The sequence below is a fragment of the Cyanistes caeruleus genome, chromosome 4 (genome assembly GCF_971803275.1).
Source record: "Cyanistes caeruleus chromosome 4, bCyaCae1.hap1.1, whole genome shotgun sequence".
NCBI lineage: Eukaryota > Metazoa > Chordata > Aves > Passeriformes > Paridae > Cyanistes > Cyanistes caeruleus.
In genome coordinates, this window is record NC_141704.1 from 35,359,153 (window position 1) to 35,387,109 (window position 27,957).

The 27,957-nt window shown below is 47.1% G+C and overlaps 3 protein-coding genes across 6 annotated transcripts; 1 reads left to right on the forward strand and 2 right to left on the reverse strand.

Moving 5' to 3' along the window:
• Positions 1-580: 580 nt before the first annotated feature.
• On the forward strand, positions 581-6,159 carry TMEM140 (transmembrane protein 140). 2 transcript variants are annotated; one of them, XM_023928525.2, is made up of 2 exons: positions 581-745; positions 4,587-6,159. In XM_023928525.2, the coding sequence occupies exons 1-2, from the start codon at positions 735-737 to the stop codon at positions 5,170-5,172; spliced, it is 597 nt and encodes a 198-aa protein (XP_023784293.2). In that variant the 5' UTR covers positions 581-734; the 3' UTR covers positions 5,173-6,159. The 2 variants fall into 2 exon arrangements, with proteins under 2 accessions (XP_023784293.2, XP_086741909.1); XM_086885783.1 differs by lacking the exon at positions 581-745 and adding an exon at positions 3,701-3,835.
• CYREN (cell cycle regulator of NHEJ) lies at positions 1,331-8,016 on the reverse strand. The gene is made up of 3 exons (XM_086885784.1): positions 7,631-8,016; positions 7,470-7,536; positions 1,331-7,153 (listed from the first exon to the last, which is right to left on the reverse strand). The coding sequence occupies exons 1-3, from the start codon at positions 7,747-7,749 to the stop codon at positions 6,929-6,931; spliced, it is 411 nt and encodes a 136-aa protein (XP_086741910.1). The 5' UTR covers positions 7,750-8,016; the 3' UTR covers positions 1,331-6,928.
• Positions 8,017-9,452: 1,436 nt separating this feature from the next.
• On the reverse strand, positions 9,453-27,945 carry WDR91 (WD repeat domain 91). 3 transcript variants are annotated; one of them, XM_086885781.1, is made up of 15 exons: positions 27,772-27,945; positions 25,887-26,066; positions 24,698-24,905; positions 23,769-23,851; positions 21,494-21,618; positions 19,541-19,718; positions 19,114-19,272; positions 16,879-17,078; positions 16,292-16,442; positions 14,741-14,835; positions 14,249-14,417; positions 13,452-13,560; positions 11,921-12,033; positions 10,989-11,186; positions 9,453-10,083 (listed from the first exon to the last, which is right to left on the reverse strand). In XM_086885781.1, the coding sequence occupies exons 1-15, from the start codon at positions 27,892-27,894 to the stop codon at positions 9,919-9,921; spliced, it is 2,256 nt and encodes a 751-aa protein (XP_086741907.1). In that variant the 5' UTR covers positions 27,895-27,945; the 3' UTR covers positions 9,453-9,918. The 3 variants fall into 3 exon arrangements, with proteins under 3 accessions (XP_086741907.1, XP_086741906.1, XP_023784272.1); XM_086885780.1 differs by lacking the exon at positions 27,772-27,945 and adding an exon at positions 27,221-27,325; XM_023928504.2 differs by lacking the exon at positions 27,772-27,945 and adding an exon at positions 26,175-26,252.
• Positions 27,946-27,957: the final 12 nt, after the last annotated feature.

A 27,957-nucleotide genomic window follows, 5' to 3' on the forward strand; every position in this document is an offset into this window, starting at 1 on the left:
GTCCCACATGCAGCAACCCCCAACACACAGCCCTCCCTACAGACCCACCACAAGACTGCTAGTAGGACAAACAGCTCCAGATCTGCCCAGGAGGACTGAAAGAAGTTTTGCCCCTAACATAACTCGAGGTTTCAGTAGTTCCCTGCAGCAGCAGGCACCTTGACACCTTGCACTGTGCCTGTGTAAGCACAGTGGCTGCAGGCGAGGGAACTTGAGCCACGCTGTGTCTGGGAAGCAGAGGTGGGGATCAGTGTCCAAAGTGCAGGAAGGGCTGTGTTGGCAGTGAACTCCAGCAGTGTTGAAGGACTGAGGTCCATGCTGGGATAGTCAGTCACCTCTAAAGAAGTGTCAAAAAAACTAAACAAATTCATCTAAGGCTTCATGGACACCTAAGCTACTCTAATAGCACAACAGTCTGCGTGAGCTTAGCCCAGTCAGTTATTCATGCTGGTCAGCACAGCCGGGAGAGGGAAAGGAAACGCAAGCCTGACCCTGGCTCAGATTGAGGAGCTGGGCTTGGCTTGTTTTCTTGGTCACATGCAACCAAATCGGTATTAGGAAAGAGCACGGCCCTCAGAACCGAAAGAGAAAGCAGATAACTATCTGCACGTGACAAAACAGGCTGTGGTGACAACAAACAGCCAGAACAGGACCGGCAGCAGCTGCAAACCCGCTTGGCTCCTAGAACAGCAGCACAGCCCTTTCCAGCGTGGTTCAGCTCCACACCCAGCCAAATGGGCAGCCTGTAAGTATCCTCCACTGAGATCCTCACTTTTTTAATGTTGCTGGCACTGGGGAGAACTGCCAGGAGAAGTGGTGTTGCAAGGTGCAGATGTCTTGGAGGCTTCTTCACCTGCTGTAAGACGCTTTAAGGGCAGTTCCCCTGCAGTCTGTTCCATTTGCCACTGGTTGGTTTCTGCTTACCAGCAATCCTTAGCTTGTCAGTGGCCTTTCTTCACCCATGGTTTCTCTGCAGCTAATCCTGCCTGAGGAGGAAAGATGATCCGGATAGCTGGGGTGGGGAGGTGGTGAAGGGACAGGACCGATGTCTTGAAGGAAAAGCATCACATCTAAAGCTTGACACTTTCCCATCACTCTTGTACAGAACTTCTCCCCTCAGCAGCCAGGGAGAGGGGATGTGGGAATGTCATCTGCGGGGCTCTTCAGTGCAAAGGAAATGCCCCCTCCCTTGCCCCTTTGCACTCAGCACCACTGCAGTGGCATCCCACAGAGGCGCTTGTCCCTGCACAGAGGCCAGACCCTGTGCCAGAGCTCTGCCTTCCTGTGCCACTGTCAGACACAAAATGATTCACACGGACGCAACTCCAGGTGTGGTGAAAGAAGAAAACGCATTTATTTGTCCTTTCAGTATTTATAGGTTTTTCACAATGACCAGGGATTGGATAGTCAGGTTACCACTTTCTTAACTGCACTGGTCGTGAGAGACGTTAATCAAAAGGTGTATCTTTAATGGAATGTATAAACACCTATGTTTATAGTTACTTTCCTGAAAAAAAGGCTAGAAATTACGAAAACAATATAGAAAGGTCTGATTCTCAGGGCAACACTCCTGTCCCCTTACCCAGGCACTCCGCCAGCTGCTTTCTGGAGGAAAGCACAGCCTCAGCCTGGGAAGGTTGCCCATCTGCCTGTGAGCAGCAGAGGAAAGGGCTGTGCAGTCCCAAAAGCACAGAGGGTGCCTAGGAGCCTTATCTCCCATACAAAGACCTCAGGGAGCTCCTGAGCCATTCACATGGGGCCTCTCTCTGCCGGGGACACAGAGCTCTGATGGTGAAACTAGTGTTTCCATCAATGCCAATCCAGGAACAAGGAGGCTGAATCCAGGCTGGGGCTCACTGTGCCATGTTCAGGTTCCTCTTTCTTGCACCTTTGAGGAAGAGCCACAGAGTCTCCCATCCAAAGGCACAGACACCTCTTTAGAAGCAGAAAGGCTGTTGCTGTCTGGGAAAAACCCAAGCTGTACACTGGGTGAGAGCTCTTTCCTGTTTGTCCCTTGCTTCTCATCCAGGCTGCTGTCAAACCTGCCTCAGGGATGAGCTGCAGAGCTCACAAATGTCCTGTGGCTGCACTGTGGCAGGGCGCCAGGTCTCAGCCTTCACTGCCTCCAGGCCAGTCGCGAGCTCTCTATCCAGTTGGCACAGGGCCATCCCAGGCATGTTTCTGGTCATGTCACACGTAGGGACAGGGATTTACCTACTGGGTTGGGCTGGGCAGGGGAGGCAGCAGGAGGCAAAGATGCCAGCAATTTAGCAGTAAAGAGGGTGACATCGCTGGGAAAATATGTCCTTACACACACGGGACTCAAAGCAGAGGAAAGGCCAGAGATACCATGAGCTTTCTCCAGATCCTCTTGCATGCAGAAATCACACAGCAGCACAGGGTCTCTGAGGTGGCTGTCCTCCATCCCTGCCATATGTTACCACAAACCTGATAGGAATTTAATTCTCTGTCCCCTCTCTAGCAAACACGTGCAACTAGGACAATTTTTAATAGCTTTTATATTTCATGGACACCAACGGAGTGAGTGTGAGATTATTGAACAAAAAGCCACATTTCTACAAGCCTGCCTTCCTTAATAACTGGTCTAAATAAATACGACAGCGAGGGTGGGTGGGTGGGTGGGTGAGTGTGTGGAAAGGGACAAGAGTTGGCTGGGCTGTTGTGGTCCCAGCCCTGAGGTCTAACAGAAATCCCTGGAGACCTGGTCAGCCAGCCAAGAGCTCTCTCCAAGTGCAGCTTGTTCTTCCTCTGAGGGTTTTGAGGCAGGACAGCAGGGAGAACAAAGAGTGGTGTGAGCCCTTGCGGAACTGGGAGAGGAGGAACAGCAAAGCCTGGGTGCAGAAGACCATGCATAAGACAGGCAAACCAAGGGACAATACTACAGGCAAGACAAACCATGGTGAAATTACATCTGCTGGAGGTCTCATTCTGCAGCACACTCTGTGCCCAAGCATAGATATTCTCCTGGTTGCTTGTGTCTTCCTTGCAGATTCAGAACAATGGGCATGTGACCTCCATGTGACCTTCCAGTCTCCAGAAGCCTACTGTGAAGAAACCTTCCAAGGGATCCTACAAGAAGTGAGGGAAAAGTGACCAGAGGAAGTGGACAGGTTGGTGTCTGATGCTGTGACACCCGTCCCCCTTCCATGTGTATGCTGCTCCAGGGAGTTTAGGACTGAGAAGCTTCATCTCTGTGCTCATTTAACAGAGATGCCCCACTTCCAAGTTTCCAGGGAGAGAAGGAGCAGGAGGGGGATGATGAAAGGTCTCCAGTCACCAGCAATACCACCAGGTGCTGCATACAGATTGAGTGGAGTCTCTCTTGGCACTTTAAAAACTCACAGGCTGTACCAAATTCACAATCAGCTTTGGGTGATGGTCTAGGAGGACATCCAGGATATCACAGATTCGTAGACTAGTCGGAACTGGAAGGGACTCAGAGTCAAATTCTTAAGTAAATGGCCTACACAGGATTGAAGAATGATATACCATGGGTAATAGGCAGTGGTAGGCCATGTGAACTTCTTGAAGGAAAGTGGGAAATGATTCTCAGCAGATAAAGCCTGTCAAAAGGAGGAAGAGCTATTTGCAAAGCCTCAATCCTGAGGCTGAGCTTGAAGCCAAGGATACCCTTTCCCAATGCCCTTCCTTGTTTTTCAGTGTGAAGCAGAAGCCTTCAAGAGGGCACTGAGGACAGTACACATTCCAGGGAAAGGAGCAGTCAGGTTTGCCAGGCAGTCTGAGAGAGGAGCAAGGTAGATGGCAATCACAGGTGTTTCTCAGTAGCACCCATGTCCCTGGGCCTCAGAGGAAGGTGAGTGGCTGCAGGTGGATCCAGGGTGCCTCTCTGAGCTGGGCACCTGTCTGTCTGTGTAGGGGACTGGTCCCCAGGCAACCAAGACAGGAGCAGCACCATGTCTGCCAGCCTCAGTGGGTAGCAGAGCTGAAGGTGTTCACTTCTGCTGTGCTCAGAAATCTACAGGCATGCAAGGACCTGCATGTGGAGCTCAGATGCTGGAAATGGCTGGTATCAATGGCACAGGGTGTCCCAGAGCTAGAGGACAAGAGCAGGGAGGCAAGGGGAGCCCTGCAGCTCAGATGCTGTCATGTCTGCACTTTACTCAGTAGTCCAAAGATCACAAGGGATGTCCTTGTCTGATAAAAACTGAGAGGCATTATCCCAGAATAGCTCTTATCCTATCTCTTATCCTGCGTCTTACCAGACAGCAGTTTTTCTCTCCTTCTGTCCCTGCAGTTTGCTGGCAAATGCCTTTTCCAGTGAGACCATGGTGCAAAGGGCATGTGTGGGCCTGAGTCATACACTCCTCCCTGTACTGGTCCACGCACAGGACATCATTAAGCCATGTTTGCTGTGACCAAAAGTGCACCAAATGCACCTTTGCATTAACCCACTAACATAGATGCAGCGCAGTCCTAGGCAGGACTGAGACACTCCTATTTGCAAGGGAGTCCCTAGACCCCAGCTCTAAGGCTCAGAACCCATCTTGGGAAGGATGCCATAAAGGGCAACAACTGAGGGGTCCCCCTTTTCTGTTTTGCAACAGGCATCCCCACACTATGGTAGCAAGAAACGATGCAGGCAGCAGGATGGGTCTGCTGCAACAGAGGTGTAATGAGAACCTGTTCAGTGTGCTGACTTTACTGGAGATGGTTGGGACCACGGCCTTGATGACCTACGCACTGCTGTATGAAGTTGGAAACCTGGTGAACCTCCCTGACAAACGGATTGGCTTTTACAATTTCTGCCTGTGGAATGATTCAGCCGGGGAGCTGCAGTGCCTGGACAGCAACCATCTACAGGCAATGGGCATCAGTCCACATGGAATGGCACTAGCCACAGTTTGTGTGTATGCCTGCCTGGTCCCCATCCCCTTCCACATCCTTTATCTTTTATTTATGAATTGCCCATGGCAGAGAGGGAAATGGAAGTGGATCGGCATCATAGCCTTCACCGAGATGATAATCTTGTCTGGAGGCCTGGCTATATTTCTTTTCCAAACCTCATGGTGGATTCATCCCTCTGATTTCACTGGAGGCTTCTGGGCACTGCTTGGGACTCTGGCTCTGCTACTGCTCCAAATTCTCACTGCCACTGTGTACCTCAGGTGGGCCAAGCAAAACACTGCCTAAGCCACCTAACTGAGGAGGCCCTGCCCACTAAGACTTGACAGTGAATGCAAGAGCTATTGGTAACATGATTTAAAATAGTCATCCAGATACAGATTTACTTTCTAGAAAAAAATCTGATTCCCAGTCCAAAGGCTCATGTCAAGCCATGTTCTGGCACATTGCTGTGTGCAGCACTCCTGCATCAAGCTGGTAGCAGACACCAGCAGCCAGAGCACAGAAACTTCTGAGGTAAAACAGCGCGTAAAAAACTCAGTTTGGGGCACAGCATCAAAGTGACAGCACTTCTGGCCCCAAAGAGCAGTGAAGGTAGCAGAACCAGCACACAATGGACACAGCCCTCAGACCATGCCTAGTCTAAGGTAAAAATGTTGCTAGTATCTCATAGGATCACATAGGATGTGATATCTGTAACAAAATGCTTTTAACACCTTTTGCCCTACCATGTAACAAAGGTAAAGGGAGTTTAAAAACAGGATCTGTAGATTATGTTTAACTAGGAACTAACAAATGTTCAGGAAAATGTAACCAAATAGGTAATTTCTTTGTAAGCAGACAGGATATATCAATTAAAGTAAATAAGCAGCCAACCAACTTTCAAATCTGTGAAGAAAGCTACTAGGACAACACAGAAATAACACCAGAAAGATCCAGTTTTGTAGTTTGAAAAGATAACAGACTGAGCATGCACCAATTAAGAAAGTGCAATAAAAGGACAAGTGAGGAAGACGATTGAACGACCAACAAAACCCCCAAAGGGGTTGTAATAACCTCTGAAGGACAATAGATGTAGTGTCCTTTAAAGGACACTAGATGGCAGAAAAGGTTGAAATAGTTAACTTCATATAATATTTTTTCAAAATAGGCATTTTATGTTACTGTGATTGGTCTGTGCAGTAAATATGTAACAGCCTTGTAAATATAAACTGCATGAATTCATCCACTGGCTGGGAGAACTTATGCAAATAAAGAACACCTGCTTAACAGTGATATCCTTTGTTATTGAATGGATTTGTTTCAAGAGACATGAGGGTCTGTTTTCTTGTTTCAGCCTTGGTGAGGATGAGGCTGGTGATGCTGATTTGACCAATTCTTCATTTCAATACATGCTCTCACACCTAGCCTCAGGTCATTTGTTTGTCCCCTTTTTGGATTGGGAAGAGGATACTGAGCCATCTTCATCCCTTCCTAGACCCCCATGCACTTTGCCATGGGGTCAGCTTCCTCCGGGCAGTGCCGGCCCCTGCCAGGCTGCTCCCGCACATCTTCCTCAGCATTGGGAGGACTGCAGGAGACTGGAGGCAAATTCAGCAGCAGGCCCAATGGGAACAGCCTGCCAGGACCCCCTGCAGTTGTGACAGGAACCACAAGGACAAGGGAGCCCCCAAGGCTGAACCAGGACCATGTCACCTGCCAGCAAAGGTCTTCCAGGTCAGCAACTCCCTGCTCCCCTCCATGCCCAACACCAACCCACCAAAGGGATACTCACAGAAATCCAAATGTCCTCTTTAATCTGTCCATGCTCTGAAATGTGGAACAGAAACTAACACATCTGGACCCAAAAATCCCCCTGAGCCCAGCACAGGGTGGGAGAACTGTGTACCTCCTTCCTTTGTCCCTTAATGGGTATCCTACCAGCTACACAGGGCACCAACACAGCACAGCCCCCTCCAGTCCCTCCTCCCACCGCTCCCAGGGCCGCGGGAGGAGACACGCTCCCCACTGTGCCCTCCTCTCCTGGGAATTCGGAGAGGAGCTGTTAGCTGAAAAAGATCTCCCTGACGTATTTCAGGACATCGTCCTCAGAGTCCTCCCCGCCTGTCCTCTCGGCGTCAGCACCAGCACCAGGAGGGGATGGAAGTGCCGGACCGTGGTCACCGCCTCCATCCGTGTTGGCCGTGCTTCCAGGAGCCTCGTTTGCTGTTGGTGGGAACTCCTGCTCTTCTTCACTCCTGGACCGGGCCTTGTCTTCGCTTTCCTCGCACTGTGGATTCCGACCAGAGGGAAAACAACAGGCCGGCCGTGCGTGACTTCAGGCCGCGAGCACCCCAAGGAGTAGGAGGGCAGCCCACCATGCCCTGAGCCGCGCCTCGCCAGGCCCCAGGCCCGCCGGCTGGGCCAGGAGGAGAGGCCCGGGAGAGCCATGAGGCACCCGGCAGCGCCCTCCGACCCGCCTGGAGCGGGGCCTGCAGGGGAGCCGCGGGCAGCAGCGCTCCCTGCCCGGCCTCCGGAGCCCTGCCGCCCGGCCGTGCTCGGGTACGGCCAGGGCCGCGTCCCCACCCGCGGAGATCCCGCCTCACCTCGGCCAGGACGGCCAGGGCCACCTCCACCAGCTCCGCCTCGTTCATGCAGTACAGCGCCGCCGGCCTGGGCAGTGCACAGGGGACGCTCAGCGCCGGCGGCGCCCGGGCTCGCCCTCCCGCCCGCCGCCCCAGCCGCTCCCCCGCCCCAGCGGCGCTACCTGCGCCCCGCCGCCGCCCGCCGCCGCACGGCCTTGGGGGCCGGGGCCGCCGCCGCCCGCTCGTCCCCCGCCGCTCCCATCCAGGCCGGGAGCTGCCGCCGCCGCGCTCCCGCCGCCATGGCCGCGCGGGGCGGGGCCGCCCTAAACCCCGAGTCGCGACAGAGCCCCGTGTTTGATCAGGCAGGCGGGCGGTCAGTGAGGCCGGGAGTCCCTGGATATTCCGTCAAGAAGTAAACATGGCTCAGGGCCAGCTGCCGAGCAGATGGCACGTTTGGAACGACGCGAGGCCGGCCGGCGCCGCCCCCGAGCGCTGCGGGACGGGCCCGCGGCTGTGCCGCTCCGCTGGAGCGGGGGATAGTGCCGGGAAGCGAGGCCAGGGGTGGAATAAAGGCTCCTCCGGGAATGGAGCATGTTGAGCATTGTTCTAGCAAAACAACGTCTTCATTCCTTCTCTCCAGGCTTCTTGCACAGTATCAATGTTGTGGTAATGCATCATTTTGGAAAGCAGCTTTGGGCTGGCACGCGTTTTTAAACTTTCTTTCCCTCTTTGGCAGTTTTTGTTTTGCTTTTAGTCCTACTTATGATGTAAACCTGAAAGTAGTTTCTCTCCAGAAATCTCAGCTGACCCTCTGTGAGGGCTGGAAGATATCATCTGGAAGAAAGTAACATCTGTAGGCCACGCTGAATGAGGCTTTGGAAAACCTGGTCTAGCGGAAGGTAGCCATGCCCATGGCACAGAGTTGGAACTAGAAGAGGTTTAGGGTCCCTTTCAACCCAGACCATTCTATAATTTTGTAATTCTAAATTCTTAAACGACTGTGCAATGTCCCTGCAGGACTTAAGAGTACAACAACAATCTCTCTTGGTCTTTTAAGAGGCCGACAAGTGCTCTCATTTGAGAGCTCTCTCAACTCTTGGACTAACCCTGGGAGTTCCTGAAGCCAGTTTGAAGTCAGCACTGGATTTGAGGAGACATTAGTTCACACTGGCATGAAGAGGAGCTGCACCATTAGTATCACACAGCACTGAGGTGGAAACCCTGTACTTAGATGTCAGTCTGGCACAGGACCTGTTAATCTTGGAGGCCCTTGACACAGAAGGTGGGGTTAGGTGAGTGTATTCAGCAGGAGCAAATTGCTCCATGGACAACAGGTACCTGTAGTATGAATAAGCCTGTAGTGAGGATTTCAGCATCCAGCAGTGTTGCCCTTGAACAGCTGTCCATGAGCATGGCTATCCATATGGCTCATGAATGGCTGTTCATTTTCCAGCAGTGTGTGCTCTGCCAAGGAACAACAGCACCATAAGCTCCCAAAACAGGCCAAGGACATAAGCAGCAGAAAGCTCCATGGCAATGTATAAGCAGATGAAATGTATCTGCTGAGTCCATTCAAAGACTATGCAATACCTGAGCACAGCACTGGCCCTGATGTTGGGGGCCTTAGGGGGAGAGACAGCTCCAGTGACAAGAGAGCCCTATACAGGGCCAGACTGGTCTTGGCCTCCCTCCCCCTATCCACCATCAGGTAGCTGCTAGACGTTATGTAGCTTCTGAACTCCAGCACAAGTATTTCAAAGACTGATTCAGGATTTCTGCTCTGGCTGGTAGCAGATACCTATGGCAAGGTAACACAATACATCCAAGCAAATGCAGTTGTTTTTGTTCCTGGATGTCTGGTTCACCCTGGTGTTAATGTCTGGTGCTGGAAGCACCTGGTGAAAACATAAGGGCTTTTTTGCATGCAGGAGACTTGGCACATCCCTGCTCTCACCACCCTCCATGTTTTGCAGCAACTGCTGAACAAAGCATAAAGTTCAAATACAAGGGAATATTTTCTTTTTATGGAAAAAACCAAATAAAAACAAACTAACAAAATCATAACAACAAATGTTATACCCAAAGAGCACTCTGGTTTCTTATCAGCCTTTCCAGTTTGAGTCATCATGCACTGTGCTGCCTCATGCTTGCTTCCTCCAGCCTCACCTTCTTCTGCAGAACCCTGACGTGACCACAGCCTTTTAGCCACGTGCTACTCAAGACTCCCTAACAGAGGGAAGTCCAGCTGCCACAATGGGTTAGTGGAGACTTATTTTTCAGTGCTGCCACTGATCCAGGTCCATACTGGCATTCTGTTGCACAGTGGTTTGGCAAACATATTTATCAAGAGGCAAAAGCTACAATGAGAAGAGGGACTTTGCTTTGCCTTCTCTCCCATGCAGTTTGTTCCTGTGAGTTAACACTGGTTTTGTCAAGTCTATTGCGCTTTCCCCCTTCAGTAGTGTCCAGGTTAAGACTTTTGAGCCAGTAAGGTTGTTAATTTAATTTTCCCATCCATAGAAGCAGTGAGGCAGGTCCCGCAGTCCATGGCTGTGCTCCAATCCACTGTGACAACAGGAGCTCGGTGTCCTCCCAGGGAAAGGCAGCTCTCCAGAACCTTTTCCTCACCATTTAACTAAAAAGAAGGAAAGCATAAGACTTTAAGGAAGTATGTTTCTGCAGCAGGGGCAATGCACCCAACAAGACAAGCCAAAGCCTAATAAAGACTCTCTATCTCTAAGAGCATGCATAAGTAAGCAGAAAATCAGAGAGATACTGAGATGTGTGTAGCACAGACAAGAAAGGGAGCTTCCAGTCTCGCTACAGAAGCATGTGTTCTCAAGCAGCTCAACTTTTGACATCAGCTGAACTGCAGTAATTGAACAAGGCAGGCTAAGAGCATACACTGACGAGAAGCACATAAGCCTAAGCTATAGCTCATTCTTAGTTCAGGTACTCTACAGTGCCCCAGATGCAAAGTAAAAATTCCATCTAACCTGCCTTGCAAAAGCATAGGCATGTGATCAGTAACACTTGTTACTGAAGCACAGAAATTTGAGCACTCAGAACCATTGAGCCTTACCCTTTGTTTGATTTTAGTACAGAGTAAGGGAAGAGAATCAGGCTGGGTCTAACAGAGAATCTAGCAGGTATCTATCTGTCTATCTATCTAGAGAATCTAGAGAATTCTAGCAGGTACAGAAGGCAGATTGAACATGAGCACCAGTCAACATTCATACATTTTACACTGAACTGGCATGCATCCATATATTAGAAAACTAATTAAAACTTTATCCAAGGCACTTGGACACTAAAAACTAAGCTTCAAGAAGGAGCACAAATACTCCAGCTATAGGACCCAAACACTTGCTGTACACCACACACTGCTAAAATGCACAGTGTGAAACTGAGCAGTAACTTTGACAGAGCAAGGATGGGTACCTGCTGCTTAAGAACTTCCAGAGGCTGCTGTTGCACCCTTGTAATCAACAGGAGCCATATGGATACTTAAGAGTACTCCCCTCCACTTCACAGACTTACCTTAAAAATTACTCCCCCAGTAGAAGAACACGTCAACATGTAATTGCCCTCAGAGTCAAAAGCAAAAAGCCGTCCTCTTGGGAACTGGACTTGCTTGTAGCCACTGTACCCAGACAGAATAAAAGGACCTGTAGCTTCCCTGGGAAGGTCATACTCAGACACCTTCAATCCACTTTTATGGATATTCCACTGAATAAACTAGAATGAGAAAAAGAGATGACAAAAGCCTAAAATGAAATTAACTGGGATGCAAGTAGAGTTGCCTTTTCTTGCTTTTAAGCAAAAAAGTGGGTATTCCTCACAAACAGAAGATGGTATTTTAACATCTATATGTAAGTGTCTATATTAATAAAACACAGGCTGCAAAGGCTGTAAGAGTGCCTTCTATCCAGACTAAGATATGCCCTGCCTTGCTCAAGCACTACTACTTATGTGTCCTTCCACACTGCATGCAGTATGCTGGTGAGAACTTGCTTAACTCCTCAGCCAAGGTCTCTCCCTGAGCCACACTTCTACAGCTGAAAACTGAGGAACTGCAGAAATTGAAGTGTTTATTATAAACAACAGGGAGCTGCTGACAAGATTTACGCAAAGTGGTCAAGGATGTGCTTCCCTGTGAATTCCAGATCTCAAATGTGGTGATCTCAGAGGCAGAGAAAGGTCATCCTTACATGGACTATCTAGGAAAGGGATGTCACAAACAGTAGGATTCGCACACAAGGTCCAAGACAGCTCCAACTATTGACACATTTTTCAGCCACTCTCTGCAGATTGTATGGAGCACAGTGTTACTGCACACCTAAGACTGCAGTTAGCAGCCCACGTTTCATCCAGAATCTGAGAGTATTTTTACAATTGTTTCCACCATATGGAGAAGACTCCAGAAGTGATCTCTCTGCCAGTTGACCAGCAGGAGGTCATCCATAGCCTACCTTGCCATCCTCGCCTATGCTGTAGACTGTGTTCTCATCATAGCTGAACTCGACGGAGTAGACTTCCCCATCGTGTGCCTTCCAGCTCATGGCGCACTCATGCTGCTGCATATCTGAGGGGAGAACCAGTACTGAACACTCCTCGTACTCACACAGAGCTCGGGTAAAGAGAGGGAGGCCTTTTATGTTCCTGAGGTCTCGGTGACAGCCCTCCAAACCAGCCAGGGGGAGCCAATCCAGTCCCAGCACCCTGTGCCTATACTCCCGCTTTTCACTTTGGCCACAAAAATCATTGTCTATAACTACTCAACTTCACAGGGCTGCTCACATGCTCACTGTCAACTGCAGGCATTCTGCATCCAAGCACCACTGGCACTCCTCCTCCTTCCCTTGTTATCCTACCCATCCTCCAAGCTGCTGACAGCTCTGTCCTCCCAAAGACCTGGGACTGCTGCCTCCACCTGTGCCAGAAGCACATTCCCCATTCAAAGGTAGGAGGCCTAAACTGCCTTTATTGCAAGGACAGGCTGAAGAGGACAAAAACATGAGAAACAGAAATTGTTCCAAGGAGGAGGACTGATGTGAAGCCCTTGCATTTAAATGGATGGTCTCACATTAATTGCTTTCCTCACGACTCAGCTGCTACCTGGCACAGCACGAGACCACTTGGCTTAAGGGGAAATTCACTCTCCTCTTCAGCAGAAGAGAAACAACAAATCCAGCAGCATTACCTGGGTCCCCAGCCAATGTCTTCCAGAAAAAGTCTATGTCAATTCACTCCTGAGAGCTCCTGTGGAGACAATAGCTTCCACCTTGGTCTCCAAGCCTATCCTACAGCTGCCTCCCTGCTAAGGGCAGCCAGATGAGGACTGGGGCCACCTCACTACTCAGTTGCACAGGAACATTTAAGTTAGGAAATAGCTCCAAAATAATCAAGCCCAACTGTTACTTTAACACTGCCAAGTGTACCACTAAACTATATTCCTAAGTGCCAGATCCATAACATCTTTTAAATACTTCCAAGGAAGATGACTCCAGCACTTTCCCAGGCAGCCTGCTCCAGCAGTGCTTGACAATCCATTTGAGGACAGAAGTTTCCCTAATATCCATTCTAAATCTCCCCTGATTCAGCTTGAGACTGTTTCCTCCTGTCTAATCCCTTGTTACCTGGGAGAAGAGACTGACCACCACCTGGCTACAACTTCCTTCCAGGTAATTGTGGAAAGAGTAAGGTGTCCCCTCAGTCTCCTGTTCCCTAAGTTAAAGAACTCCAGCTCCTGCAGCCGTTCCTCACGTGCCCCACTCCCTTCACCAGCTTTGGTTCTGTTCTTTGGACACACTCCAGCCCTTCAATGTCTTTCACATAGTGGGGGCCCAAAAGTGAACAAAGTTTGAGGTGCAACCTCAGCAGTGCCAGGTGCAGGGGGACAATCACTTCCCTTGTCCTGCAGGCCACACCACTTGTGACACAAGCCCAGATGCCAGTCCTGGCCTCACAGCTGGCTCAACCCCAGGTCCCCTTCCACCGTACCAAAGAGACGAACAATCCCATCTGCAGCCCCGGTGACCAGAAGGTTGCCGTTGTGGTTGAAGGCTGTGCAGTTAATAGCAATGGGCTCAGGCTCCAGGGAGAACTGCAGCTGGAAGGGAAAATCTGCATTAATGCTGAGAAATGGACCTGGGGGTGCTGAAAAGCTGAAGTCCAGGGGAAGGAAGAAAGAAAGAAAGGAAGATGGTATTTAGTAACAAGAACTCTGGTTTGGAGCCCTACACCTCTAATGACTACAGACTTCAAAGTCTGGCAGCAGCATTTTACTGTCACACTAAACCAGCAATTCACCTCAGCCAAGCCACAGCTTTCTTGGCCATGGCCTCAAGGTTGCAAAACCAGCTTCTGGCAGGCATTAGAATGTTGCTTTCTCCTACATGTCAGGGACAGCACTTCACTTAAAAACACGGAAGGCAAAGGCAAGAGCAGCAACAAAAACCCTTCGGTACAGCTCAACTGGAGAAAACCTGAGCAAAGCATCATTCAATTCATTTGGGATATTTCCAGTCACAAACTGTGCAGCCAGGATAAAAACAAGGCCATGGACTATTCTGAAGATTTCCTCAGAAAAACTCCAACACACCAATAAAACAAAAAAACTTCACCCAATCCAGCAGCTACTTATATAATTTATTTTTATCCTGACAGAGGGGAAAGGAGGAAGGAGGAAAAAGAAGGGTGTTGAAAAGAAAATCAGCAATATTTAGAAAGAGGGCTCCTACACATTGAAACAGAAGACATTCTCAGCAAGCACACTGAGAAAGAAACCCAGCAAGTACCTGCTGCTTCATTGTCTTAGTGTCCCACAGTAGCAGCTTCCCAGGAACTTGGTTCATGCTTTTGCCCCCAGAGTTGATTGCTGAGAAGTCAATATGGGAGACGAGGCTCTGGGCTGCTGCAGAGCAGACGAAGGAGGCGCCACTTGGGCTGCAGGCAAGCGAGAGGATCCTGAAACACAGGCACATGGTCTGAACCTCTCTCCTGCAGCTGCCTCAAGCAAAACACTCACCTATGAGCTCTCCCATTAAGACCCCACAAGAGAGGGCGCCCTGTGAAGGAGGGCAGGATTCATGTGCTTAGTTTTTGAGTGCCTCCCATTTAACTGAGCAGTTTTGTTTTATGCTCAGGCAAGGACTGCCCTCTAGATGAAGACTGTATAGTCCTGAAGTTGCAGAAAAGCAGCAGCAACACTGAGATATTCACTATTAAAATCAACACCATTGATTTACATTTATTTACATTACTTCTAAAAATCAGTATTCCAGAGTTACCTGGGCATGTCTTCATCAATGCTGATTTCACAGAGATTCTTCTTTGCTTCTGTGTCATAAAGACGAACCGTCCCAACCCCACTGCCAAGCAATAGCTTGAAACCAGCAAGGAAATAGATGGAAAGAGTGTGAGTGAGCAGTACAATGATGCTGGCCAACAACCACCAAGACTTAGTAATTTTTTTTTTCTAATTATGCATTCAGACTAAATATTGCTCCATTATGGTACATCCTGTCTTCCTGTGCAATCACACTGAGAAGGACTCCCTCAAAGCCACAGAAGTCAGAGTAAAAACCCTGCTTCCCAGAAAGAAAAAAATCTAATAGGCCCCAAGGTGGGATGAACACCGCTTTCCAGGTCATGGCTCAGCCCTATAGGATGCAAAACATGTATGGAGTCTCAATATCTAGGGGTCCAAGGAAAGAGAAGCTTATGATTGTTAACTGTGTGCTAAAGAGAAAAAGCAAGCCAACTCCTTTCACCCCAAAGAGCTCACACGTGCTTTATCAGTGGTGTTACACTTTCAATTAAAATTTAAGTCATGGAGAGATGCATTATAAAAGAAAATTGAGCAAGCCAGATCTTTGTCACTTCAGTGCCTAATTTGCTGGTGAATCCTACATGAATTTCAGAATGAAGAATCTTTTGTTAGCAAGAAGGAAATAAATTCCACAAAGCAGAAGAAACATCAACACAACAAACAAAGCACAACAACTGCATCAACAACTTGCTTTCTAAAAGCAAAAGAAGAGACAAGCTGTAGCACCAGCTCTTCACAGGTGGCATTTTGGGGTTAGCAAGCCACGCACTGTCAGTGCCAAAACGCAAAAAATACTGCCTCATTTGTAGGCCAGCCTTCTCATACAGCCCTGTATCTGCCAAGGGAGGGCATGGAACACTAGCAACAGTTTTAGGACTCAAAGGAATGCATATATTTTAAGGTTCCTCTCTGGTAACAGAACTAGAGAAAAAGGGATATAGGAAACATTTAAACTGCCGTGTTATTTAAACAAGCTCCAAGCTCCTTATGCACACACAAACCCTCAGCTCTTAGGACACCAGTTTAAACCTGGACATGGAGCTTTTTTCACACCAGCACAAGTAAAATGCCACCCCCGCAACCCTGTTTCCCCTCCTCTGCTGCTGGCTCAGGGTATGAGTAAAGCTCCACAGCTCTCTGCTGCAGGCCTCCCACAGGCTGTTGTACTCAGTTGCCTCTGCCTGTCTGTACAAGTTGCTGTGTGATCCGTGTGGAGACAGGCATTTCTCTCAAAGGCACTACTTCTATCCTGCAGCTGTACCCACACTGCAGCTTGGGAATTTCTGTTTCAGGGCAAGTGGTGGTGAACTCCTTGCTCAATACAGAGTGTACATTCCCCACTCTAGTTCTTCTTAGACCCTAGAGGCTTTGGTTCCCTGTTTCCCACTGAAAGTGGAAAATAACTGCTGCCCCAGTCTTATCCACAGCACAGCTGTCTAGAAGTGAATGTGCAACACGTGGCAACACAGCCCCAAATCATCTGCTGTGCTTCCACACGCAGACTACTCACCAGCCGATCGCGCTTGGTGGCCCATTCCAGGGACAGCAATGGAGATTTGGAAATGGATGAAGCTTTTGTTTGCATTATGGGGTTAAAAGACCAGACTTTGATGACCCCATCCACATCCAAGCTGGCCACCCTCCGTCCAGAACAATCAACCCTGTGTGTAGAATGAAACTGATGGGATATTTTTCTCCCTCAAATTCTCAGATGCAACCTACTAATCCTTCCTTTCCTGGCCACACACCAGCTCCTTCTGCAGAAATTAGAACTTCTTTGCACCGCATTTCTGCTCACTTCACAGTAATTGGCACAACAAAGTGCACTAAGCTCCAGACACAAAGCATAATGCCCTTAAGCAATACCTGCTTTCCAAGGGAGTTTCTTTCTGGCTAGTACTGCCCGATCACAAAAATCTCTGTCCATTCTCACTGCACAAGCTACATGCTATTTTCAGTCACACTGACTTGACTGCCCTACAACTGAGTACATGTCCAGTGTGCTGGACAGAACAGAGGCTGGGAGAAAGAGGTCAGACACAGCTGATCCTTCTGCAGAGGCCTCTACAAGACAGCTCTCTTCTGCCAGTGCATTACCTGCAGTACATGATGGATGAATGGTGCTCCCCATACTCCTCCTGGCTCAGGACGATGAAAGGCTGTTCCTGCCGAACCCCCACAGCCTCTGCACTGCTGCCAGGCATTTTGGTTGAAGTCTCTGTTTGCTCAGCATGCAGCTCTGAGCACGGTTCTGCCTCAGCTATGTTAGTATCTGTTTTCTTCTCAGCACTTTGGCCCTGAAGGAAGAAATCCTGTGTGAAATACAAGGAAGCAGCTCCATATCAAGCTCCTCAGCTACCCCAGCCTGCTGGGAGAAAAAAAAAAAAAAAAAAAAAGAAGCTGCAACAAAATAGAAGCATTGTCAGCCCAATGTTCTGCCAGGGACCTTTCTGAGTACAAGGACCATGTGTTGCACAATTGCACTATTTAATATGACCTGCTTAGCTGTTGAGTCCCTTACATCCCACTCCATGTGCCCAGCTCTACACTTTTCTGTAAGAATTAAAATAACCACATTTCTAGCATACCTCAGCCAATATCAGAGGCCCATTTACATGCCATTAGAGCACAGATTCACAAGTCAATTAACATATTTCAAGGAATTCCTGCATTCAGCAATATAAGTTAAGTCTGTATAATATGCAGCTCAGCAAACTTGCACAAAAACTTGGCTCTCAAGCCCCAGTGGATGGATTATTTTCAACTGCCAGAGATTTAGGTTGTGCACACTGGAGCCACCACTGCAGCCAACTGACTGATGATAACAGTAGAGCTGACACACGAGTCCAAAAGCTTAAAACCCTATTTGACAGGGCAAACAGAACAAATGGAGTTTTAGGAGGTGACAGCATCTGGATGAGACAAGATCTACACTGCAGAAATATTTGAAAGCAGCTTAGCTTTCCCTTGCCACCAGAAGTTGAACAAGAAGCAGATACAGCACATAAGGTGGTAAATCATCTGCAAGCATTCTTTTGATAAACCATCCTCTGAAAATTAAGTGTCCCCAAAACAGTACTGGTGGTTATGAGTTCCTGTTCTGTCCAGCACATGCTTGACTAATTTACAGTAGCTTATCATCAGGACCAATGGATCAAGCACTGCATAATCAAATCATCTGAAATCAGAGCTGGAAAAGATTGGGAAATAAATACAAGAATTATTCTGCTGGTTAGTGTGGGGACGTAACAACCAGTGAGTGACACCAGTGTGAAAGAAACAGTGACACCTTTCAGTTTCCTTTTTTCTCATATGCTTAATACAAAAGGAAGTTAAGTGTATCAAGCTTCCCCAAGAGCACAAGGACCAATCTTTAGACAGCTCAAAAAACACTGCCCTAACCTGGGACAATGTAGAAAAATGAAAGTCATAGGAAACTTATTGGGAAATCAGGCTTTGCAATTTTCCAACCAATGCTGAAAGTGTTTTAGATGAACCATGAATAAAAAGTCCTCTCAAGGCCTTGAATGATGAGTGATAGAGGAACATCTCTTTAAACAACACTCCCACACACAGAACTGTCACACACTGACCAATGGGCAACAGTCCCTCAGCACTGTCTCTCCAGGAGGCACAACGTCTCATACAGACAAAACAACAACAGCTGAGATGCTGCCTGTGCTCCGTATTTTTTGACAACATGGCTGCTAAAAGCCAGACAACACACAGGTGAACAGAAGTAGTGTGCTGACCTTCAGCAGTTAAAATCCAGGACACAGTTTTATTCTTCCATTAGATTTTAAAGCAGGGCATACCCCCAGGCAAAACTGTGACAATAAAGTACAAAAAACTCCAAAAAGCAAATGTTGCTAGGAAAGAAACTTCCATTCCTATCAAGGAAAGTTTTCTATTAGTTTTCATTGCCCCACACAAAGCCTGCAAAAATCAACATAAGAACCTACAGGAAGAGAACTCACTTTGGCTGGATGAGTGAGCCAAGTTCTACCACTGAGGAATGGGGATTTTAACAAGGTAGTTGAACATAACCATTAAAAATGAATGCAACATTAATGAAGCCTCAGCACCAGGCTGCTGAAAAACATGGAGACAAAAGACAGTTCTTCTTCCATTTGAAATCCCAATACTGATTAACTCCCAGGGACACAGAAATAAACCAAGTGCAGAAGGAGTTGATTAACTACAGACCTTCACCTTTGATACACTTATTTCTGCCCAGCAATTCCAAAGCCTAAAAGAAACACTTGCATTTGTTTTACCACTTAGTTTTACAGATACACAAGCCTTCTGCTTCCCAGCCTTGCCGTGCAGTACCTGGAAGGTCCCTTTTGACAACAGTTCCTTCCTTTCTTTCCCATGCTCTTGCAAGCGCTTCTGCCGCTGCTGCAGGGAACTGGACTCGCCTGCCCCTAAACCACTGAAGTGGCTCTTCCCGTCCTTACAGCTCACTGTTCCTTCTTTTCCTTTGGCACTCTGGAAGGCAGAGAAGTGATTGGGCAAAGTTATGCTTCCAGTAGGGTGCAGAACAAATAGCAAAAGAAGGAGAAAAGCAACCAAGCACCTTCAAGGGCTCCACAAGCTCTTAGAAGATAATAGCTGTTCTCGTGCTGCATTCAAGCCCAGCATGCATTTGCAAGGCAGGAAAGGACATTTAATTTTTCAGGTGGAAGCAAAAGCTTGGAGCAGTGCCATGCTGCAAATTAACTCCTTGGAGACTGAGCAACTTTCAGCCAAGAATTACCTGGTGATTTGTGGGCTCTTTCTTCCCTAGCAGCATACTGCCAGTCTGCATTGAAGAAGCCCCACTGGAATGGGCTGGTCTGGAAGGGCCCTTTTTACTTTGGGAGAGAAAAGAGGACAGAAAGCCTCCCCGGGACTGAAGAGAATGTGCTGTACTCCTCTGATTGCAGGTCATATCACTAATGAAAAAAACAAAACACCACCAAATAGAGTATGCAAATGTAGTGAGGCAACCTGAGCAAAGACCACCCAGTTAGTGAAGTGGCAGTTGTCTGAACAACTAGAAGACAGACGTTCGTTTCCAAGCCAGTGCACCACTATGCAGTAAAAAACTATTGGAAAATATCCTGTTAGTGCCTAGAGCAGGTCATTATAGTCACTGTAACCAAAATCTCACTTCTCAAAAATGCCACTGAGATAGTGAGCTCAAACTGTTGCTGAATCCCCTTGTAGCCTTAAACTCTTTCTGCTGCATCTGGTTTGTTTAGAAAAAACCCTAAGGGAAAGGCAGGGGAATTCAGATTTCTGTAGAACTTACTCAGATGGGACTCCTAATTCAAAGCATAAAACAGAACTACTTCGAGAGACATTCAGCATCCAATGTTTCACTGAACACCATTTGATAATCAGCAAATCATATTTAATAATTATACAGCACAGGCCCTCAATATCTCAAAATTCAGACCCAAAGAAAATAAGAGAGCTACAGCCCCTTTCTATGATTATAAACACCTCCCTTCTCAGTCCACAATGCCAAGAGCAGCAGCTGCTTCCCAGAACATTAACTGTCTCACCTCACTCTGCTACAGCTTCCTCTGAGAGCAGAGTGGCAGCAAGGGCAAGGGGAATACAATAATCCTCACTATCTCTATCCACTCTTCAAGGATTGAACTGGTCTGCCAAAGATGGGCTTTGGCTTAAGCAGAGACACAAAAATAAGCAACCAGAACTGGCCCCCAGACTAAGAGACAATTTGCACATGCAAGAAAGGCCACTTCTTAGGCAAGCTTTTCTAATTTACATGGACAAAAATAAATACAAACAATTTTGTCAAACATTTTGTCAAATGGACAAAAATAACTAAATTACCTCATCCCTCATATCACACTCCTCCATACACACAGATAGCATCAGGGCTTTCCACACAGTTAAAAAAAACATATCACAAACTAAACTCTGTAGCCTGTCCTGTGCAAAGACTGCAAAGCACTTATCAAGGTAGTTGAATAGACACTTAAGTCTATTTAATCAGTCAAATTTTAGATTAGAACATTTTGCGTGTGGTACCTGCAACAACTTCTATCTGTCACTGGATAATTTAATCAATCCTATTCCTGTCCTGGGATAAAAAAATAACAGTTAAAGAAGCTGTCTCAACTGTGTATGTTGCCTAATTTCCAGAAAGAGGCACAAAGTACAGGTAGCCATAAAATGCACATTTAACTGAAGCAAGTTCATGGGGAATTCTGTGCATAACTGAGCCTCACAGAAGAGAAGTTCCTTTTCCCTTGACTTTGCAAAAGCAAGAAAACATCCCTGTGTAACAAGAATCCCTTTGGGTCATACAGTAACAGTATCTATAAAACAACACAGGGCATTCACCTATGGCACTGCAGGCACTCAAGTAAATTGGAATCAAGAGACAATCTGCTTCATTTGAGCAATACTGCAGGTACTGCATTGCTACAGTGCCCTAGATGCCCAGAACACCTTGGTGCAATGCTGACAGCAGAGCAGAATCACTTCCATGTGTGCTTGGGCTCTCACTGGTTTGCAAGAACCTCCCAAATAATGGGAGAGACACCCATCATGAATTCTATTACACCTACTTAGGTCACCATAATTTCTGCACTGAATCCCAGGGCAAGGGGCATGGAAATGACCCTCCAGGAACCTCTCTGACCCAACAAAAGCAGCAGAGCCTGTCCCCAGCTCTTCTCCTGCAGGCACTCACAGTTCAGAGTCCCCTAGTCGATCCATGTTGGCCACATATGCAGGCAACTTGTGATGCATAACTGTTTGTTCCACCTCCAGTTCCTCTTTCTTCATGCGGGAGGACTCAGCCTGCAGAGCAAACAGCTACAACAGGAGAAAAGAGCCAAGTAAACACAGGGTCACTGAGATTCACCTCCTTCCCACTCACTGAAGCTGTTTACTCCTTTTATTTCAACAGCTCTAGAAGGGTGGAGAAGGAAAAAAGTTGCTCTGACCAGCTGAGCACCACATTAGCCCAATCAGTCAAAACAATCAGTACCTTACACACATGAAACTGGAGCCTACTTAAAACCCTTCACTCCTCTCTTGGGCTGTCACTGTGGGGACATTAGTGGTGCTGGGAAACAAGAGCTGGGCAGGGCAGAGCTTACCAGTCCCTCTCCATGCGGGCGGTTTGAGGCCAGGGCACTGCAGGCACAGAGCCCACAAGGTAATCTTCTTCCCACAGCCAAGGGTTTGCTGAACTGGCAGGGTGCACCAAGATCAGTGAAACCAGGTCACCCTGAAATCCAGCTCCATACTCTGTGCAACTCCTTCCCAAGCATGACAGTGAGATTAATCCCCACATTATGGAGAAAGAACACCCATCTTTTTTTCCCTTTAGCAGAGAGGAACCTCAGGATGCAGCTTTCTGGAACATATGTGGTTTATGCCTGTGACTCTTACTCACACAAAGAGTTCCTCAGGCTTTTCTGTTTCTGTACCTTTGTTTTTCAGATATATTTATTTTTCTTTTTAACACAGTATTTAAGGAAAGAAAATACAGGAAGAAATATGAGCTTTAGAAATCTAGCTTTCTATTTATGTATTTGCATTGTTTCAGCAACATGAAACAGAATCACTACTTAATTTCAGCTAGCGTAAAATTCAATATTTATTGGCATCCTTTTTTAAAACCTGTATTCTAGAGGTAGCTGGTTCCCCCTCTGACCTGACAAGTTGACTAAAAGGGAAAGTCTAGTTTTACTTCTGTTGATTTGCCAGAAAACTCTTACCCCCGTCTGCAAATTGTATCAGCCAATGTGCAAAACACAAACCATAGCTTTAGTGTGACAAAGTAGAGAGTACAAAACTTGAGTAAATAATAGAGCTCTATTTCAAAACATACCTTGTCCTCTCTCCCTATCCACTGACCATCTTTTCAGAACCCTCCTGTCAATGTTGACCGACCCACTAACTCCATACACAGTGACAAATCTTGGGGTTTTTTTCCCCAAGAATTACCTCCTTTTTGAAATAAATTATTTTATTTTACTTGAATTTTTGGGACAGTGTTGAACAGCTATTAAAACAGTGCAGACAGGAAACACAACATACAACAATGTTTTGTAACACAGGAGATAAAGCACAAACTTTACTGAAGTATTTATACAGAAAGAGCTTTTCTTGGTATGTTTGAGGAAGTGAAATTAAAGTTCTGCTTGCATGAATAAGCCTTCCTACTTGTATGTGATCAACCACATGTGATCTATAGTTCAGAAAGTTCTTAAACTGCATATTTTACAAATTTCTCTACTAGAAGTTATACTTGGAAATTACTGACATGTGTTACACCTTTTCCCTAAGTATCTGCTAATGATACTGTCAAACAAGACATAGAGCTGGGCAACATTTTGAACCAAAAGACCCTTCTTATGGTTTAGGGTAAGATCTGGAGCTGGGAAACAGACATTCACAACATTTCCATTAGATGATCTAAATTGCTTTAAGTGAATATCAAACATGGTTGAAGGGGCCACATCAGAAGTAGCAGTTTCTGTCTCTTTGCCAGAATTTACTGCCTGTTTCTATTGCTTCTATTGCTCTATCAGCTAAAATCTGGAAGTGACCGAATAGTATTCACAAAATCATCCATACATCCCTTCCAACCCATTGTATAACTACAACATACACCCTTAACCTGCCACCAGTTTCACCTTGTTTTGACTTTGCAGTGTAACAGAAAAAGAGTTTGTATAGTATTCAGTCATCTGTCAGACAGCACAGGGAGGGGATACAATCACCTCCAGCAGAGGGACAGGAATATCCTAAACACACATTTCACCATATGATCACAACCCAAAGGTTGCTAGAGACAATTGAAAGAGAAATCAAAATAAAACAAAATACTTAAACAATCTGCCTTAGAGTAACTGCACCAAGCAGAAGAGTTACAATGTTCTCAGATGGATGGAATCAAGTTTACAAAGCTCACATCACACAGTCAGCAGCTAAAGAGCGATCTCAGTTCTGACCTTATGCCGCAACGATTCATTTTCCTCTTGTATGAGACTGCTCCTGAGACATTCAGCTTCAAAGTTCAGTATGACTGGAACTGGTAAGCAATGTTAAAGAAAATCAAAGCAATAACTTGTGTGCAGCTGGCTTAAATCTAAAAGCCAGCACTCCATACCAGCCATTTATCAGCAAAAATAAAGCTGCCCAGTCCATACAATTAGCAAAAAGCATGTGCATGACCAGAAGATTAGCAACAGCTTAATTACTTAAGTCAACTTTTTACTTTGCTGTCGCACAAACTATTTTACGTGGACTTTGCAAGGATTTTTAGATTATTTCTTTTCAGAGTCAGAAGTGGAGGGCAAGACAGTACTGCTCTACTGTACCCTTTACTGTACCCCAAAGAAACAGGTCAAGATGAGTTGTATTCCAGCTACAGCATAAGCCTGCCCATCACCGAACAAGTAAGACAGAACTCTGTAGTGTGGGGCAAAAAAACATATTTCTGCCAACAATCAATGGCTCAATTAGAATGAGTTGTCACTAGGCAATGTTGAACATAATGTACCCAAAGAAGGCTCTAACAGAAGAGGCCAGTACAGTTATGGATTATGACCCAAGGTTGTATGCCTGTTTTGTACTATGTCAAGCAAAAGTAACACCATTTCAGAAGAAGATGTGCACAAGATTTTTGGTCACTAGCATAACAGTGATTCAGCATCATCAATGACCACAATTGTTTTGACCAGGGAATACAAAATACTGTCAGATAATTGAGCAGTAACTATTCCAACATCCTCTGGTAAACACTAACTTTCTATTAAGTCTTGGCTGTAAAAAGTCACCTGAAAGCAGGAAGTTCTACAGTACTATATCCTTGGCATGACTGTTGAAAGTGTAACACCAGGGCAAGGGAGATTTAACTCTTAGTTGCAAAAAAGGATATGCATGCACTGAAATAAGACGCTCAGGAAGTTGTGCAGAGACACGATGAACGTATCTGCCCACTGGCGCGAGAAATAGGTAGCAAAGGTGGGGTTGGAGTCTGGAGCAGGGAGGAAGGGCAGGACAAACCAATCCTTCCACTCTGCCTGGTTCTGGAGCTCGGAGGCCTGCTTGAGGAAAAACTCTTGCGCCTTGTCATTGCGGCCATTCTGAAACACAGCAAAAAGAACGGGGCTCACACTTCCGTTAACGCCACCACATTAGGTCTAGGAACATTTGCTTTTTCTTATGAACACAATAATTATTTTCGCCACCTTGACAAAACAAGTGGATAGTTACAGATTCATCAGGAAACAAAAGAATCCCAAATACGCTAGAAGCTCACAAATGCACTTAATCCAACCTTCTTTCTGGTCACCACAATCTTGTTTAAAGGCTGAGACCAGTTGAACCAAACACACTGATTTCCAGTTAAACCAGTGCAGAGTGCACTGATATGAGCACTCATACACAGGACCAAAGTACAATCCAAATTACTCAAGTCTACAGCAGATGCAGCTTGAAAAGGTTTCCATCTGACACATTATTCAGACAGGACTGTCATACCTAAGGGTAAGCAATGGCAAAATAAACCATGAAAAAACACACTTCTGGAAAGATGCATTAGATTTTGACTCCTCCACCAACACCCAGATCTTCAGTCAGGAAAGAGAACCAAGAAGAATCAAGGGGAGAATATAATCCATTGATTTTCCAGGTTTTGAACAGAAAAATCTCTGTTCCTTTTTAAGCTCATTATTTTCTGTTCTATTCAAAGCAAGCAAAAAGGCATTCATTTTCTCTCCCACATTTCTGGTCTGTTCTGGTTTGAACCTTGTGTTCTCTGCCAGTATCTAAGTTAACTGAGCAGGACTGAACTAGTCCTATCCTTTCTGAGGGAAACCTGTCTTTATATGAGTGTATCCTGCACCCAGCTTTCCCCTGTTTCCCTCTTGCCTGAGTTTCCCTATCCCACACACAAGCTTGTCATGTGAGTCTGCATAAAACTCCACACTACACTCCTGATCACAACACACAAATTGCTTGTTCCTGATCCAGCAGGTCTGGCAGAGGCTCACAAGAGCAGCTTATTGCTTTGCTTTCAGAAACCAGGATCTTTATAAAGTAGAAGCCTAAAAATCAAACACTACCTGAATAGCATGGACAAGGTAGTAGCGGAATAAACTGGTTTTGAGCTTGTTGACTGTTGGCCGATACACGTCTTCCAAACGGCTGAAAAGGCGTCGGTCCAGATAACTCCAGTAATCCCGCAGGGCAGCCAGATCGTAGCTCTGAACAAACTGCTGCAGCTGGTCCACTATCTTATCCACCTAAAGAGGGCAAAACAGAGAACACTTCAGCCACGTGAGGGCTCTTGAGGCACAAGACTTTGCGTAACTTAGTGCTGAGAAGCTTTAACTTTGGAAGTAGTACGGTACCATCCTTATCCATTAGCTGTTTTCTAATCCTGGAAACACTCTGCATTTTGTATTAGCATTCTTCCACTCTGCAGCACATTGCAAATGAAGGAAAAAGAAATATGACACAGCATAGCCAAACAGCTTTCGACAGAAATATCACATTTTGTTGAACCCAATTGATGGGTTTTTTTGCAAGTAAGCAAAACTTTCTACCTCTTTCAAAAGTCAGTTTATAATAATAATAATAATAAGAAGAAGAAGAATATGAATAATATGAATAAATGTTGAAAACTCAAGTGCAGCACCTAAAAAAAAAAGTATTATTTTTAGACTAAAAGGAAAAATACCTGCATTTAGCCAACAGAAAGAACTCAGCTCCGCTCCACTGCAATCTTTGAAATGTGTTTATCTTTAGTAACATCATCTACTAACAGGGCAGCCATAAAATTTTGCAAAAGGATTTTTTTTTTCATGTCATTATGTCTCTTTGGAATTTTTTTCTGCAACATGAATAAGGTGGAATAGTGGTGTGGGAATAGATTTTTTGTTCAGTGGTTTCTGATGGCCGAGATAGTCATCAAAAAGAGAAAAATCTCCATCCTCTATAAAATTAAACTAAGGTTGTTTAATATCTGGTTTGCTCTCCCCTCATGAGCCAGTATGTTAGGACATACCCAACTTTTATCTCTGTGGCTTCCTACAGATATAGAAAACTGAAGTTTGTGACCCCAGCAGACCCTTCTTGGACAATTCCGATTAAGTCAGCTATTTGCCGACCTCTACACATTAGCAAAAGAGCTTTTAAAAAATAAAAGCAACATGCTTTATTGATGATAAAAGTAGTGCTTATATTGCCAGTCAAAGAAAAATCTGACTGCTCAAAGCACTACATTCGGTGCCTAAAACTTGCTACAGGAATACAAGTTCACGTGAAGAACTGAAACTCTGTTTTTGAGACTGGCAAATTTTGTGCCTATTTCCACACGCTAGTCAAGGCAGCTGGTACTCAAGACATACAAACTAAAGAGCGGAGCTGCAAAGCTACCGGATAAAAATCTCATGACCGAGAAAAGATGCAGGCAAAGAAATGTCTCCCTGCCCTCTCGGTCCACGGTTCTCCTCCGTTCTTCTCGTCTCGAAGCCGAGAATCCGCTGGCGGGTCCCAGGTCGGACGCAGGGTCCACAGAGGGCCGGGCTGGCCAGCGGCGCGGGCCGCCTGCCGGGAGCTGCAGCCCCTGGCTCGGAAGGCGGGCGAGGTGATGGAGCCCCCTGTCCTGCGCTGCCGGCGCTCCGGAGCCCAGCGGGAGGGGAGCCTTCATCCGGCTACGGCCCCCGCCCGGAGGCTGCGCGTCCCAGAGCGGCGGCAGAGCGGGCCGGGCGTCTCCGAGACGCGGGGGTCCCGCCTGTGCGGCCGGCCGGGCCCCGGCGCCCAGCCCAGCCCAGCCCAGCGCACTGGGCCGGGGCTCCAAGGGCTCCCCCCGCCGCCAGGCCCGCTACCCTCGCCCAGCCCCTGGAGCGCGGAGAGGCGCCCGCGGCCCGCCGGGGGACCGCGTCCTCCCCGGGGGGCACCCGCGCCCAGCGCCCCGCCGGGAACGGGGACGCGGTCGCCGCTCACCCGGAAACCCTTCTCCCGGTCCGCCTTGATTTCGGCGTCCAGCTGCTTCAGGGCGGCGGTGAAGCCGCGGAAGAGCAGGTACTCCCGCACCAGCTCGTCCGTGCGTTCCGCTGCCGCCGCCATGGGTGCCCCGCGGCGCCGCCGGCTCCGCCCGCCCACGGGCGGGGAGGGGAGGGGACGGCCCGG